The sequence below is a fragment of the Oreochromis niloticus genome, linkage group LG22 (genome assembly GCF_001858045.2).
Source record: "Oreochromis niloticus isolate F11D_XX linkage group LG22, O_niloticus_UMD_NMBU, whole genome shotgun sequence".
NCBI classification, from domain to species: Eukaryota; Metazoa; Chordata; class Actinopteri; order Cichliformes; family Cichlidae; genus Oreochromis; species Oreochromis niloticus.
The window spans coordinates 36,932,932-36,950,714 of NC_031985.2; the positions used below are offsets into that span (position 1 = coordinate 36,932,932).

Below are 17,783 nucleotides of genomic sequence, written 5' to 3' on the forward strand. Positions count from 1 at the left end.
TTTTGTTCCTTTCAACCATCCTCATACCCTGTAGCATGTACTGCATGACAAAGGACCAGTGGTGTTGTGCATTGCTCTTATGTAGAGCCTACACACAGTTTTACTGACTGGTGTCTGGATGTTGCAGCCCAGGGGTTTCAAACTTAAATGAGCTGTGAGCCACTGCTGGCACTGTCACCTCGTGTAAGGGTCACTGTTCAAGTGGTACAAAAAGCAAACAAACAAGAAAACACCCACAAATATTTCCAAAAATGGAGTTTTGTTTGTTTTTTAAATTTTAAATATTGTATAACAAGACAAAACTGCAAATGTGAACGCAGATTTTTTTTCTCACTCTTAACTAACTGAAGCCTTTCACTGAACTACCCAATAAACACATTGGTCCTCTCTTTCTGACACGTGGCAGCCCTTCTGCTATCATTTTGTTCATATTTAACAAAATAAAAATGCAGACATAAGTGTACACATTAGTTTTTGACTCTCTCACTGAACGAACACAGCCAATCCCTCAGCATGTTTGTACTCTCTGCTCATATTGCCTTCATATTAAATAATGTTTTGCTTTTTAAAGAACCTACTTTAACATTGCACTCAACAACAAACAAATCCTCCCTAACAAAACAAGTCACTGCAAGGGCCAAATTGCGTTATATTTCTTCATGTCAGTATACAAGTAGGGATGACCTGGGCCGCAAGTGGCCCCCGGGCCGTGAGTTTGAGACCCCTGTTGTAGCCGTTTACTGTCACCAGTGAACAGTGTTAAAAAGAGTAGCCTCACAGACAAATGGAACAACTGAACTGCGGGGTACACTCCCTTGTGCTATTGTTCCTTCAGCCACCTGCAGAGAAGACTGAAGTTATAATATAAAAAAATCTGTCAGTGCAGCCACTGTCTCTGCATCTCATTCTGATTTTTAAAAATCTTTTTTTTCCAAACTTCTGTACTTGATGTTGAACATATCTTGAGGCACTGTGTGTCTCGTCTACGCAGAAGTGCTGCGGACCAACAGAATTTCCATTCAACATCCCAGCCAGTCTCTAACCCAGTCTTGATTAGGCTGGCTGTGCTTAACAAAGAATGCTAGCTAACAAGACCTTCATCTTTCATGATTTCTTCTCCTCCTGGGACTTGGATATTCTATTCATACTAAAACTTTGCTTAATTCTTGTGAATTAAGCCTATTCTCTGAGCTTGTCCACCCTGTCATTTTTAATCGGTAACTGGTCATGATGGAGGTCTAACATCTGTTTTTAAAAACAGATTGTAAAGCTGGCAGCTTCCATCTAATATTTATAGCCTCTGTGAGCTGTCACTCACCTGTCTTTCTACAGGGACTGTTCCAACTGATTTTAAAAGTGCCACAGTATAGCCGTCTCAAAGAAATGAATCTTGATTGCACAGTTCTTTTGAATTTTAGATAGATCTCTAAATTGCCCTTTCTCTCTAAGGTCCAATAGAAAGTTATCTACGACTAGGTTTAGGCTTTTCTGAAAGCTAATAGTGTCACATTTCAGTCTGGTTTCAAACCACATCACAGCACAGCATAAGCACTTTTAAAAGTTTTTAATGGTCATTTATTAATTGCCGACTCAGGCGATTCTCACGCTTTTAGACCTAAGTGCTGATACAGTTATCCTAATCTCTAGACTAGAGAGCTGTGTTGAGTCACTGCTTTTGATGGTTTAGATGTTATTTAACAGGCAGAAGGTTTCTGTCAGGTTAATTGACTTTTCTTCAACACCTGCTCCCCTCACTTGTGGGATCCCCCAAGGATCCATTCTTAAGACCAATACTCTTTTTAACTCTTAATACTCCATTAGTAAAAAAAAAAATGAGAAAAACAGAAGTGGTACCTTTTAGACTTCCTGACCCTCACTCCTCTTTTAAATGTCATCCCCTGTTGATCAGTAGACCCACAAACCCCCTATATAGAAAGTTGATTCCAGCTGTCTCATTAAAAAGTTGAATCCCTGATCCTATTATCCTTACCCAGATAATGCAGGTTTCTGGAGTCAATGTGGCTGAGGCCACTTGCTCAGCCTGACTCCCTTGATGTCCAAGTGTCTTCCCTGCTTGGCCTGATATGAACAAACCTGAGTAGCCTTGCAGGTCAGGTGTTATAAGTAACATCTGTTATTGCAGCTCCCATGTCGATTGTGGCACTTGTTAATCTGGGTTGGTTTTAGAGGCCTATACAACAGGCCTCAAGGGAAAATATTACTTGGAAAGGCTCGAGCAGCGTATTTGAGCTATTTGGACTAATATAGATTAATACTTTCTACCTTTATTGTTTCACAAAGGGTCAAAAAGGGAATGTCAACAGTTTAGACTTTAATTGCAGAGGATTTTATTAAAGGAGCTGGACAGGAGCAATAAAAAAAAAACATTTGAAAAAATAATCAAATCACTTAAATTCTATTAATTTAATTAACTCACTTTAAGCTTATACATATTTTGTTCTTATCTTTGAGGGGAGAGAGGTTGGTGGTGTGGTGGCCACTTCCAGCACTGAAGCTGCAACTTCCACTTAGAAAACAATGGAAGTTCAAATCCTTCTCAGAATTATAATCCAACCCTGATGATGATCATAATGATGAAATAGGGCCAAATACAATCTGTGTGTCCACCGTGGACAAACTCCCCTTGGCGCCTTTGTTGGAATCTCCAATGGTAAACTTCTGGAATCCAATCCTTTGAACTGCTCATCTCGCAGGGCTCCGGAGACTGACGCACAACGCCTCCAGGCATCCCAGTTTATACTTGTCATGCGCCCCACTCGCCCCACCCATCTCTTTCTCTCTCTCTAATATCTATTAACCCATCAGTTGTTTACATAAGATTCACTAATCTTCAGCCCCACCTTATCTCTCTCTCCATCTCTCTCTGTTAACATGGAACATTTAATTACATTTGATCATTCAGTAACATATCAATAAGCTTTACTTCACATTTCATTCAGTTCAGATTTTATTAGCACGTTCTTTAGCAAACTCCCTTTATGTCTAAATACTTTAAAAATCTGTGTTTGTTAATCACAATTTACTCAATACAATATACTGAATACAATCCCCTTTCACTAAATCATACACTTTAAAAGTCAGACATTCAGAGATCAGAGTGTAGTGTCCTGTATGTGCTCTCATTCACTCTCTTTCTCTCTCTCTCTCTCTCTCTCTCTCTCTCTCTCTCTCTCTCTCTCTCTCTCTCTCTCTCTCAAACACACACACACACACACACACACACACACACAGTCACTCTCACTCTCACATCTCTCATTGCTGTTTCTACACAGGCTGTCAGTTAGGCCTAAGTTAGGCCTGTCTCGAAAAATCATTATTTTATTTCTTACTTTTATTCTTATTCATCATTTTAGCCAAACCCAAACATCTTTCTATTTAACTGATTATGTGCTGATCAGTACTGAGCATTATTAACTATCAGCAAATTTACATATGAATCTTAATTCTGTGTTTAACCCTTCCAACATTTAACACTGTTTTTCTTGTTCCAAAATATAATGATGGGTTGGCCACACAGTTCTTATCATCTCAAACTCAGACATGAGTAAAAAGGGCTGATGATGGATCATGTCTATACACACAAAATCTAGACAACTAGAATAGACATTTCCACTACTCAGACTACATTTCTCTACTAAAATATTGATCAGACTTGTATTTTTTATTTGTCTTTGATTACGAATAATCATGATCTGCTTAGCTCTGTTTTAGCACTCTGACCACTTTCATCACATTTCTATCGCCTCGGCTTTGATAGTAAGGGCGGCCAGGGGGATTTCAGTCTTTTCCAAAGTTGGCCCTTTGGAAAATTCCAAAACCTGGGGGTGATTTTTGTCAGCAGCTTCACATTTGATAAACAAAGAAATGATGCTGTTAGTGCCAGTTTCTCCCAGCTAAGGATCCAGATTCAGATGACATATACCAATTAGTTACACTGCATGAATGTCTTAAAGACAAAGAGAGGATGACTTCTAATTTCATCCTTATAAATTCAGATAAAACTGAGGTTATTGTACTTAGACATAAAAATCTCAGAAACACAGTGTCTAACCAGGTATTGCATTGCCTTGGCTTCTAGTAACACTGTGAGACATCTTGGAGTTGTTTTTGACCAGGATAAGTCCTTTAATTTGCTTATTAAACAAATTTGTAGGATTGCTTTCTTCCATTTGCACAATATCAACCTGTTCATGCATTTTTACCTCTTGTTTGGACTATAAGGACTACTCTCCTTATAAACTCTCTGAGCAACCTTTAGTTAAATTGAAATGATGAAGAGCACTGACAATGACTAGACACAGAGGCCATATTTGTCTCATTTTGGCTTCTCTTTATTGTAGTTTTTTGAAGATTGGTGGATCTCTGTCTAGCTTTACTTTTCTGTGATGGTCTTTTTGTACCCAATCATGTTACTGACCTGTAGAGAGTATGCTATACACTGGTCTCCCAGTTTTGCCAACTTTTATGACTTCTTGCTGCCATCAAATTCTGAATTCCCTTATTTGTTATCTCAAAATCAGAGGTCAAGTTTTCTGTAAATCTTCTGAAAGCGTTACCTCAAGAATGAGGCAATGTATGATTTAATTTTTTAATTTATTTATTTATTTGTTTGTTTTATAATTGATACCATAGCTGTTAATTGTGTTTGCTGATTATGATGTTTCATGTTCACATGCATCTTGAAAATGAGGTAAATAAATATTTGTTAATAAATAGAATATGATTTTTTTTTTTGGTGAGAAGCCTCGTTTCTTCTTGTTTCATCAGTATTTGTTTCTAGTAAACATTTAGCTGTCTGTCCTGTTTGATCTCCAGCCGAGACAGTTGAAGAACAGAGGCAGAAGCTGCAAACCATGAACGTCACACAGCCCTCAACAAATGTCATAGTGCAACCATCAAAGGTGAGCAGCATGCCACAATCACTCTTCATGTTCTTTAACACTGAGCTTAAGCAGAAGCCTCATCGCTCGCCTTCTGATCATTTCACATTTACTTCCCAAGCCTCACTACTTTAACATTGACTACTTCATGTCTAATTCGGCACTTTGCTTTAGACGCTAATTATATTTGTAACTGCATGTTTGTGAATTACTGTTTGCGCCATTTGCCCCATTGTCACACTGTGCAGAAAACTGTGAGATGCAGCTATTCAGAGCCTGCACATTAACACAAGTGTCTGACCCAACCCAGTAATCTAAATCTTATCCAGCAGAATGAGACATGAATTGAACTTCAGGGCAGAATTCACTCTCTCTCTCTAGATATTCTTTTTCTGTACGACCAAAAGTTATCCAAAAAAAGAATTTCTGAAAAGTGAGAGGATGGGGAGTCTCTTTTTTCTGTGTTAATTTTAATTTTACTGAACTGAACTTTGTTAGATTTGTATTGTTGATTGTCATTTATGCTTAGAAATATTTACTCATATATGCTTAGAAGTATATAATCATTTGTAGATTGAAAGAATGTCTCATCCTAGGAGGTCTGTAACAACTCTGTGTAGCATGAAGAGGGGAGTGCGTTCACTCCTCTTCAGAGTGTTCTGGCATAGATCACACACCTCCTAGGAGAGGTCGTATCTTCTCTTGCTGATATATGGTATAACAAACACACGTATATCTGTTTGAGTCTAAGAGCCTTTTGTTTAGATGGACGGCTCTGGGGAGTCTTCCTGGGGTCACAGTTTGACCCCCACACACAGATACACACACACACACACACACACACACACACACACACACACACACAAGGTATTCTTTGTTCACATGTATACCTATATAAGAGGTCATATGTTAATGAACCTATGCATATTCATGTAACCACAATAAAAGAGCAGTGTTATGGGAGAGCGGACAAGAGCAACTGGGGTCAAGCGAAGGAACGGCGCCTGTCCAGTTCTCTCCCGTGCACGTGAAACATAAAGAATGTTGCCTACTCGTGTCTTGCTTGCTGTGTAATTACATTGTCTTCAACGTTCCAGCGAATAGGTTTAAGCTACAAACCTATCAAACTTTGAGTGCAATCTTGCTAAATGTTGCACAAAACTGGTTTCAACATTGTACACTCACAAGGAACATCTCTCCTTTTGTTCATAGTCATCCTGCTCAACTCCAGATCCGAAGTATGACACAAAGCTCTCGGCAACTTCACACAACATGGGGACAACAGTGAGACCTCTAGCAGTGGAAGCACATTCAACTCTTCCAGATCTCCTCGGGGATGTCCCCTTCACTTTGGCTCCTCATGTCCTGGCCATGCAGGCAGGATTCCCCCTCATCCCTGATATATTGCTGTCCCGGGACATAAATTATAATCTAGCCAGGTTTCAATACGACTTCACTTTAGAGAATTCTATTCTTCACAACGCCTAGTCTCTTTGAACTGCAATATTCCATAGTTCACACTATGGGGAACAGAGCTGGTAGGCTGCCATAGCTGACTTTATAACATATTGAAAAGAACAAATCAAACCTCATCTAAATGACTGAAAATTAAATTAATTTAAATGTAGGGCTACTGAAATATAATGAAGTATGGTCAAATTGTACTGTTGATCCCAAAAAGGTCACAGTTTTATAGGAAATGAAAGGCTTTCTTAAACTCTGTGTGTTACTCATGGTGTGAATGCTAACTGGCAAGCTGCTTAATTTAAACGCAGACACACAGTTTAGGATGTGATTGCCTAAAACATAGTAAAACATTTTTTCAAGTTACAATCTGTAGATATAATGAAGTATAGCGTTACTGTGATTAGCAAAATGAAAATTCCAGGTTATTGCAACTCTGACCCCATTGTTGGCGCTTCAGTTATCCTTTTGATCAGTTAAGATCATGTTTTTGTCACTTCCATGTAGCTGTTTCCAGCCCCACGGGCTAAGGCCCAGCCAGCGGCCACTCCCCGGGCCTGGCTTCAGGGTGAGAGCCCAGTAACCTCTCCCCCCAAGTGCAGACTTGTTCCTTGGTTTCTTTGCTAAGACAGCAAAGAAACATCCTGAGCATCCATTACCAGGCCACCTGCTCGCTGGGGCTCAACACAGATTCCTTAAAAATCAGAGCAACCACAATTTTTGAGAAACCACCAATCTCTCATAAAACAGACTGCTGCTGTCTACAACAAACAGAAGTGCAGCAGACAGCTGCGTCCCATTCACGGTTGATGTAGATCGATAGCTACATACTAAGCATCTTCAGCCTGGATTCCACTGCAATGGAAATAGAATGGCTGCTGTTAATGTGAATGTTCGCACCATCTTGTATGTGCAGAGTTCCTGCACAACTGCCTGACAATATGTGACAGGCTAAGTGAGGACTGACAGTCTGTAAAGATCGAGATGCACTCTGGATTCAGATCTCAGTGTATCTGCTCTGAGACCTAAATCCACTGTTACTGGTTCCTTGAACCTTGAACCTTGAACCTACTGTGCCATAAAAGGCCAATTTCTGCCTTGGTGTCGTCCAAGAACTATCCCTTATTTTGACAAAGAACTGAATGCTACATAGTAACAGAATCTACATCACTGGTAAATTTACATCCCCATAACAACTGATGTCATTGATTCCAGCTTAGTGTTCAGCAACTCTGTGGTTCCAGGCCAGTGCCAGCTGCGTGGTGTGTTTTCTAGCACTGGATCCAGCCTTTAATATCCAGTTAAGTAAATTATCTGTGGATATGTCCAGAACTGCCTTCTTGCTTCACAAGATTAATGTCCCTATTTTTCCTAATCACCATTTTTAACATTTCAAGTGTTTTTGTTGTTGTTGTTGTTGTTGTTGTTGTTGTTGTTTTTTGAGTGTTTTTGCACATCTGCATGGTGGCCCCAGTTACAAAAATGGTCTAAGTTATAAATTCGATTTTCCCTCCAAGAGAAGGTGGCTCATTTTTGTATTTGTCTGTTTGCCAACAATTCAAACAGTATGAAATGTAAACCCTCGTCATGTGAGGATGTTGTATGGAGGACCACAAGAGCCACGCGCATCGAAATAAAAATTTCTGTGCTTTAATAATGAATTGTAGAATAAATTCTGCAATTGTAAATTCATTTTTGAATTCCAATTTAATAAACTGCATTTCAAAATCCTTTTTCCAATTGCATTTCAAAATCCTTTTTCCAATTGCACTTTAATAAACTGCATTTTAAAATCCTTTTTTCAGTTGCACTTTAATAAACTGCAGTTCAAAATCCTTTTTCCAATTGCAATTTAATAAACTGCAGTTCAAAATCCTTTTTCCACCTGCAATTTAATAAACTGCAGTTCAAAATCCTTTTTCCACCTGCAATTTAATAAACTGCAGTTCAAAATCCTTTTTCCACCTGCAATTTAATAAACTGCAGTTCAAAATCCTTTTTCCACCTGCAATTTAATAAACTGCAGTTCAAAATCCTTTTTCCACTTGCAATTTAATAAACTGCAGTTCAAAATCCTTTTTCCACTTGCAATTTAATAAACTGCAGTTCAAAATCCATTTCCCTTTCCTGTTCGCTCCAGGATTAGGTGCTGGATTAGCTGCTGGATTAGCTCTTCGATTAACAACTTGCTGGAGGCTATTCAAACTAGAAAAATTTGCATTTCCTGCGAAAATGCTGTGTGGATGCTTTAAAGCTGAAGCTGTCTGCTGAAACTAGCTGAAAAAGCTGAAAAGTTGCAGAAATTGTAAAAACTTTGCAGAAGCAAAGGAACTTTGCTAAAATGTAGTAACTTAGCAGAACTGTAATATCTTAGAGGAAACATAATACTTGGCAGAAATACAATAGCATAGCAGAACTTAGCAGAAATATTGTAACTTACCAGAAACATGATAACTTCTCAAAAATACAAGAATTTAGGAGAAATAGTATAAGATAACAGAAAGAATATATTTAGCCAAACATTCTTAAACATTACAGAAATACTATGATTTAGAAAAACAGTACAACATAGCAGAAATGCTGTGATTTACCAGAGACACTGTAATATACTATGAATATTGTAATTTTATATAAATACTATGTTTTAGCAAAAATACTCCAGTTTAGCACAAATATTATAACATAGCAGAAATACTATTCTATAGCAGAAATGCTATATTTAGAAAGAAAAATATAATATAGTAGAAATACTATGATTTAGCAGAAATCCTGCAATATAGCTTAATAACAATGATTTAGAACAGATACTATGATTGAGCAGAATAGTAATAACTTAAGTGAAAAAATTGGAAAGGTAAAATGACAAGCTGAATAAAAAGGAACATGGTTAAGTTTGCTCAAAACTAATTTTTGTTCACCTGTGAAAAAACAAAATAAAAATACATTTAGAAAAAAAAAACAAATAAGAACAGCCAACAGATACACACAAAATCAAATATGGATACACAAATCACCAAATACACAGAAAATGAAATATGGATACACAAATGTACAGAGAGAGACACACACACAGGGTCTATGCCAGTCAACCAGTCTGAATATATTATATTTTCATCCAACAATGAGATGCTGCCCTAAAAAGGGTCTTTGTGTGTGTGTCTTTCTTTCTCTCCCTCTCTCTTACACACACACACACACACACACACACACACACACACACACACACACACACACACAGCAGCAGCAGCAGCAAGTGAACAGGGGCTGTTAACAGCATGTTTCTAGGTCAGTCCAACAGCTGTGAGCTTCTCAATTTGAATCCACCAATCAGAGAGGCTGTGTGCTTTTTCCCGCCAAAACTGGTGCACCAAGTGCAGGCTTTTACACACGCAACACAGAGAGGTCGTGTCCAAATTCATGGGCTGCATCCTCCTGAGGACCCGGCCTTCGCGGTCTACGTGGGCCGGGTCCTCAGAAAGTCGGGTAGGCCGGAAGTAAACGGCTGTGAAATTGGACGGTCTAGCCTTCTGATTAACGTCACCGCTGTCTCGGTGGAGTTTAATAAACTCAGCCGTCTGCTCCTTGCTATGTAAAATATAACAGGACACTGGCATAAATTCTCGACCATCTCACACTTCTGTTTAATCAGTTTTCTGTTTGACGTTTATTCAGCTGTGTGAAAACCACCCGGGGGATTAATAAAGTTTTATTTTATCTAATCTAATCTAATATCTTTAATCTCAGCCAAACCGATTTACTCACGAATAAATAAAACACTGAAAAAAGCCAAACAATATCCTTTTTAGGTTGTCTAAGTGACTTATATATTACGTTTAACCTGAGTAGCGAAAGTCCGCGGTGATCTGAAAATGATGTGCCGGGAGTTGTGCCGTTCTCGGCGGCTTCAGTGACCCTCGAGCTCTCGGTTAGCTATCAAGCTGGTGGTTAACAGTGAGAAGAGATATTTTACTGTTATTTTATCATTACATCAGAATCATATAATAAGCATTGCATTAAAAGCATTTATTGAAGCTATTGACATTACATTAACGTTTGTATTACAGTGATTGTTATAACCTCATGTTAATCTTCTATTTACAGGTGTTGGTATAATCATATAATCTTTCATTACAGGTGTAACCATGATCATCTTTATACATATTGCCGCTTGGTGCTTATTATGGAGTTGTGCTCACGTCAGTAAGGGTTAAAAGCTACAGTCAGCGGGATGTCTGGCTGATCTATTGAGGGAAGTGACGTAGAGCGTAGAAGTCCGCACATGCTTACAAAACACAGATATCATGTTATTCATCATTATCCTTTATTCATTTATACTCTTTTTATTAAGCTTTGAGTAGTGGCATTTGATTAGAACATTTATTACATGTATGGTTTCAGTTAGGTTATTGCACACATGCAGAGTTGGCCTCTGTCCTTATAGACAGAGTGAATGCTGAGGTCGAGTCACACACGCACACATACAAGCAGCAGTTAAACTCATGTAGAGGGGAGAGTTCAAATATTTAAATAATAGTTTGCAAGGCCTTGTAGCTGTTTGATTATGCTTGCAGGAGAGACTGTTTGTTCCAGGGGATAAGCAGAGTTAGAAGATTACTGGGAAGGATCTGGCCTCGGGAAGAAGAAGATGTTCTTTTAATGTGTTGAAAGTTGTCAACATTGATTGCATTGTACCTACTTTACGCATGAGGGGGCGTTCCAATACCCTGATGTTCATAAACACTATTGTTGTGTGGTTTTCGGTGAGAGATCTGGTGCTGTCTGCGTACAGTGTCCCATCCATGACCCTGAATCCTCCCTTAGTTATGCTGCAATAGACGTAGGCTGCCGGGGATTCCCATGATGCATTGAGTTTTTCCCTTCCAGTCACCTTTCTCACTCACTATGTGCTAATAGACCTCTCTGCATCGAATCATATCTGTTATTAATCTCTGTCTCTCTTCCACAGCATGTCTTTCATCCTGTTTTCCTTCTTTCACCCCAACCGGTCGCAGCAGATGGCCGCCCCTCCCTGAGCCTGGTTCTGCCGGAGGTTTCTTCCTGTTAAAAGGGAGTTTTTCCTTCCCACTGTCGCCAAAGTGCTTGCTCATAGGGGGTCATATGATTGTTGGGTTTTTCTCTGTATTTATTATTGTGCTATCTACTGTACAATATAAAGCGCCTTGAGGCGACTTTTGTTGTGATTTGGCGCTATATAAATAAAATTGAATTGAATTGAATTGAATCTCCCACACGTCTGCATTAAAATCATCGTTTGACTTGACCCGGCTGGACCAGTGTTGTTAGTTTGGTTTTCCTCCTGTATCCATCCCCAATATTTTGAACCCGTGACAGTTTGGGGGCTCGTCCTGTGGTATTGGGGTGGAAATTGAATCTGGATGCTTGGACGGTCCGAGGGGGTCGAACGGACAGGCGCGAGCCAGTGGTCTGAAGTGAGTGGGCAAGCCGGCACATCTAAAAGGTGAGGCACTACCTGTTGAATTATTCCAAAGTGTGCCAAATTGGACATTGACAAAATTAAAAGTCTGCTCACTGAAAGTACTGGTGAATGTCTGTTTTGATTTTGGTGAAAATCTCATGAGAAGTTGGAGTTGAAATAAGAATAATGGAAGTTTTAAAGTGGGTTAGAGTCCCAAGTATTGAGTAAAGTGAATAAGGAAAAGGAAAACAGTGAAAGTGAGTTAGAGTCTCACGTAGAAGTTAGGGAATTGGTTATTTTGTGGGTTAGAGGCCCCATTGGTCATAAGGTCGGACCTGCGTCAGTCATACACTTGTTCTGAGGTGTTGACTGTTGTTTCAAACTATTATAAATTCTTTAAGAACGGCAGCGGGGCTGCTAAGAAGCGCAAAGCCCGGAGGTTGTGCTCCCTCTTTGGTTCGGACGCGGACCATCGACCTATCGGCGAATAGGGATAACACAGTTGGCTTGACTGCAGATTACAGGGCAGCCTGGAACAAGCTAAGAGTTTGACGCTCTTTGTTTGTGCTTGTTTGGTCGACAGAAACCCGGTTTCGGGCGTGAAGCTTTAACTTAAAACTTCGAGAAAGCCTTGGCTGTGAAATGCCAAAAATAGAGCTTCAGAAAAAGTTTGGGTTGGTTAACGCTTTTAAATTTGGTTAGGGCACTAGAAATTGGGCCACCGTCGGGGACGGATTCTGGATTGAATTGGTCGCAAAAAACTCGGGGAGTTTATCGGTTGGACCGTTAATTTAAATTTGTCGAAATTGTGTAGGTGTGAAAAGGCCTGATAATCTCTGCAGTTGTAAATAAAAGACGTCTTTGTAATATAAAATAAGAGAGTTTGGTGTGGAAGGAGGCTCTGTGTGACAACAGCGTGCTGCAGCACTGCGAGCTATTTTTAGACTGTCTGTGAACATGCAAATGAGGTGGCTGCTGTGAAGCGCACAGAGGGCTTGTACTTCCTGTTTAGCTTATTACTGAGTTTTATAATCATGATTTGCAAATATTGTTAAAAGCCTGTAAATAAGATGCTGATTTTGCTCACCATATTAGTAAAATGAGTTTTGATTTATTGTTGTGAATATATGATTAATGGCTGTGGTTGGCATATTTCTCTTGTGATGCAAAGCTGGATGTTTTAGAGTTTGAAAATGCTTTTTTATTTGAAATTGATAAAATCATAAAATGATTTGGTTTATTTTTGTGGTGTGAAGCATGATTTTATAAGATCTTTAAGTGGTTATTCTTTCAGTTCAATAATATAAGCATTTACATTTAATTTACTTGACTCTTTGGTTCTATCATTATTTAGGGGGTGATTAGGCACGAATTTTACCACCATATGTGGTGTAGCAACTTCATTTTATGTAGATAAAAGGCATGCTTATTTCAGGGCCGTGACAAATTGAAATTTCACCTATAGGGGATCTTCTTTACATGAGTTGCATTTGTCACAGTGAGTACGAATAAATGATTAAATACAGTGAATTTTCTTGAGGATGTGTGTGTTTCTAGGGATAATGACTACTGGTTTTATACATTTATATTGAGGAGCGGATGATTGAGGCTGAGTATGTGCATAGATAATGTGAAGACTGCTTTGCAGCCACTGGGTGTGAGTAGCTGTGTGTCTATGACCGGAACTCTGCATGCCCATAAAAGGCAACTGCCGGACTGTGTGAAGTGTGAACCCAGCGAGAGAGAGAGTGAAATCTAGGCAGATGGAGCGAATGGACGTCTTAAGAAAAGAAATACTAATTGTATGTTTTAGTGTGTTAATACAGGTGGCTACGGACCTGGACCAACCGCCCACCACAAGCACAGCGCCCAGAACAAAATTATAGTAATGGGAACCACACCCAGCAAGAATCAGCAGCTGTGAAACTGACAGCAGTGAGGAGAAAATTAGAGGAGAAATTAAGGGAAGCTGTAACACATAAAATTGGGGCCAACGGACTTGTGGAGGTTGGGAAGGCGTCCGGAGCATCACAACGAAAGGTGAAACAAAAACACACACAAGCAGAGAAATGTGAGAGGAAGGCTCCTTTTAAGGTAATGCCTTGTTTGAGAAAGAAGTAAAAAATAAACCGCCTACAAATGCACACACACGCAATGAAGAAACAGCTTACACTCATGAACATGTGAAGATTTTCCAGCAAGGTTAAAGCAGGGAAACTTGACATACACCTGTTGTTGAATGATGAAGTTTATCCATTACTAACAAATAAACTTTCTGGGTTGCAGGACAACAACTTAACTTCCAAAAGAAAGAGACTGGTATGACCAACCAGCGATGAAACAGCAAATTTAGTGGTTAAGAGTCAAATTGTGAGATGTTTTCTGCTGATTGAATAATAGAAGTGATTACTGAAGGAAGGAAAATTCCTTTTTGTGCTTTTAAACATGATCTTAAGAATGTGAACATGTGCATGTTGTCCTGTCAACTTGGTGGGTTATGAGTTGATTATATCGTGAGAAAAAAAAAAAAAAGGGGGGAGAGAAGGCTGACACAGGGCCTGGCCCGGTGTTTCTCCCCTCTCTTTGTAACACAGCCAACACAACATCATTTTCCTGTTCGTACACTTCTGTTTGTTTTTGTTTTGTTTTGTTTTTTGTTTTTTCTCTTTATGTTTAATTACAGGCTGCTTTGCCGGCCCTGGAAGCCGAGGCTGACCTGGACTCCTGCTCTCCCCTCTACCATCTTTCACGTGACCCTGACCAAATGCTGCAGCAGCTGGACCCACAACAACAACCTGAAAATGTCAACAGTGCTACAGGAAAGCGATCTCATGCAACTGAGATGGAGGAGCGCTAAACCTAAGGCCCGTTTCACTACACGGGGGAAATTTCCAGACAGCTTCAGCTGACGGAGCTGTGACGAGACGCCCATTAAGCCCGGATGAAAAGTGAGGCCGAGCAACAGAATGCTGACCTTAATAACTCTGCATTTAACACTGTGCAGGACAGTGATGGACCAACACGAATCATCGGGCAGCACAAAGGGTGTGCCAGAGACAGGAGGAGCAACTGAGGTCAGGAGGCACCTCAGAATGGACAGAAGCACAAGAAGAAAAAATAAGCCGAAGGCACAGGTGTCGGGGCTCGGCCAGGAGCTGGCTTCTGAGAAGAGCCGGACAGCAGAGCTGCAGAAGGCCTTAGAGCAAAGCAAGGAAAACATCAGTAAGCTTCAATATGACGTGTACGGAAAAGACTCTGAGGTTTCTGCCCTCAGTAAGAGCTTAAGGCATCAGAGCAGAAACTGAGCATGGCTCAGGAGGAGCTGGACAAGGAGAAGATGAAGGTTTCACCTGCGATGAACATGGACACTGGAGAAAAGGACTGCCTGATTTGGGGCCAGAACCAGGTCAGACTGAACTTTGAACAGCAGCAAGGGTGGCAAACAGACTGAAATGGAGGAGGGCAGGACCCCAGGGGACGCTTCAGGCTGTGGTTTACCCAGAACACCAGAACAGGAAAGTGATGAACACAAACACACACAAACACACACGTCTACATACGCTGACTCAGAATGAAGAGAAACACACACATGAACACATGTGCACTCGTTGATTGAGTGAGAAATGACACACACACACAAATCGAAATGCTGATTCACTGAGAAGTGATCCACACACATACACATGCACACGCTTGTGCAATGAAGAGTGATGCACACACACACGCTGATGCAATGAAGAATGCTTTGCTAACAAATGCTTATGCTGATATGCAAAATGCACACAAACATCCAAATACACAATTTTTATAAGAAGGCATTGATTACTTAAAATGTGTTTTATTATTGGTTAAATGTGTTTTTTTTTTGTCACCCAGAGGTCATTTATGTAGATTTAAGGGACAGTTTGGTTATGAAAACAATGTCTGTGCGTGATGTCTGTTTATGGCTCAAGGCCTTGAATGAATTGTTTACTGTGCTTGACACAGCCTGATGAGGTGCAGTGGTACAGAATGAAAAGGATGAATAAACGGTGTGAATTTATTTCGGAGCGCCACAGTTTCTGTGATTGAGATTTGATTGAAGGAGGAACAAAAGTTGCTACAGCACCTGAGGTTCTCATTCCCACACCATGTTGTTCCGGGAGGAAGAGAAACTTTTGGTTGATTTTTGGGTTTTGCTTAGCATTAGGTTGATTTTATCAGTGATGTTTGGGTTGTTTTCTTTCTCTAAGAGAGAGGAATGGTTTTATGCTTGAACATGTCTGCAATGGGCCCTAGTATGTGTTGTTTTATGAGTATTTTGTTGGTTACATTTGTTTTTGCTTTTGTTACAGTGCACTGAGATAAGAAAATCGGAGAGGTGTGATCCACCGGTGGTGATATTTTGATATTTTGTGAGTTCATGATTTAACAATCAGCTCTTTAAACCAGGCCTAACAGATTGAAATTTAAAGCGCTATGAAATATTCTTACTGGAAACAGTTGCAAAGTGTGCTTCTCCATGATTATAATGGGCTCTGGAGAAATTCACTTATATGGGACATTGATCACAGGAGAAGTCCTGAGTCTAAAAGGATTGCAGCGAGTCAATCCAGTTCAAAAAACAAGGAATTGTTTCCTTTAAAATGATGACGTCATCTTGCTGGTGATGGATACTCGAATAGGTTGCGCGTGAGACTCCATTATCAGCAACATCTGGTATGAATGTGTGTGAAGGTATGCATGTGACTGGACTGTGATAGACTGACGACTAAAAGTTTTGACTGACTCGATACTGAGACAAAACGACACAGACTTTAGGATTAGTAAATGTGGAGCAACAATTCACCCAGCCTGCAACAGATGGGTGGATACTTTGTTTTGTTTTGTTTTTGCAGGAGCAGGAGGATAAGCGAGAGCTGAGGGGGGGGATGTAGCTTCACATGAGAGTGTGGAGCTGCAGACTTAACCCTTTGGTGGCTAATTTTGAGTTACGGATGTTTGCATTAAGAAAATTGTCTTTTATTAGCTGTGTTTTGATTAAAGTATCCCATCATATGGTTGGGAATGTCAAATGCTAAAGTGAAGAAAAGGTTTGATTTTGCTAATGACTGAACATGTTATTATTAACCATAGCAGACCACTGTAAAAAGTCAATTAACTTTTATAGAGAAGAAGCCAAAACTTTAATAATATGTATGAATAACAGGGAAATGGAAAACTTCACATTCAGAATAGAGATGTGTAATAACAAACACTGGTCCATGTGATTTGGGTTCACCCATGAAATAGTCAGAATTTTAAAAAGTAGAATATAAACCGACGGGGGCATGTGATAGGATGTGGTGCTGCATAAGAACAAGAGCAAGCTAGAGAAAGAGAAAACTATTGTGTTTAGTTTTGATAAATTCGAATTAAAATGTACCATTACACTCAGAGGATCAATATGAAAGCAAAATATATGCAAATTCTGTATGAAGTATATGACTGGTGACTGTTCTGTCCTGAGCTTTTGTTTCCTATAGCGCCTACTTGACCACACCAACAGCTTTTCGCCACCAAAGGAGGGAAATTGCGAATATTTGAAGGAGAAATATTATGAAAGGTGAGAAAGGTAAGCCCCGATGGGGGTGATAAAACCATAGCTTTGAATTTAATTCTTATAATTTGACACCAAACATAAAATTTCTCCAAAACTGTGTTGTTGTTGTAAATTTAGTTTGTGTTGCATCTGATATGTGCTAACATAGAAGTCATTATACATGGGGTCCACTCGTTAAAGGGGGACAGAGGGCCTTAGGACTAGGAAGAAGCAATGGACCTCGCTAAACTGGATTATGAGGTGTAGGTGATCTCTTTTTTTAAAAAAAAGAGATCAAAGGGGGAATTGTAAGATTATTATATCGTTTTATGCCACATTATACCCCTAATTAGAGATTGGGAAACTATTATGTAGTTTTAGTTTGCATTATTCTTATGAATTAGAAGAAGGTGATAACTAT

The 17,783-nt window shown here is 39.6% G+C and overlaps 1 protein-coding gene across 2 annotated transcripts in view; it reads left to right on the forward strand.

Annotated features, from left to right (window-relative positions):
• The window catches only part of umad1 (UBAP1-MVB12-associated (UMA) domain containing 1), a 12,949-nt gene extending 5,233 nt beyond the window's left edge, over positions 1–7,716 (forward strand). Inside the window, exons 3-4 of one of the 2 annotated variants that reach the window (XM_013267548.3) lie at positions 4,837–4,922; positions 6,114–7,521. In XM_013267548.3, the coding sequence (XP_013123002.1) occupies positions 4,837–4,922; positions 6,114–6,389 (362 nt within the window). In that variant the 3' untranslated portion in view covers positions 6,390–7,521. Of the gene's footprint in view, positions 1–4,836; positions 4,923–6,113 lie in introns of both variants that reach the window. The other variant, XM_019355583.2, reaches the window with a different exon arrangement.
• The last annotated feature ends 10,067 nt before the right edge of the window (positions 7,717–17,783 follow it).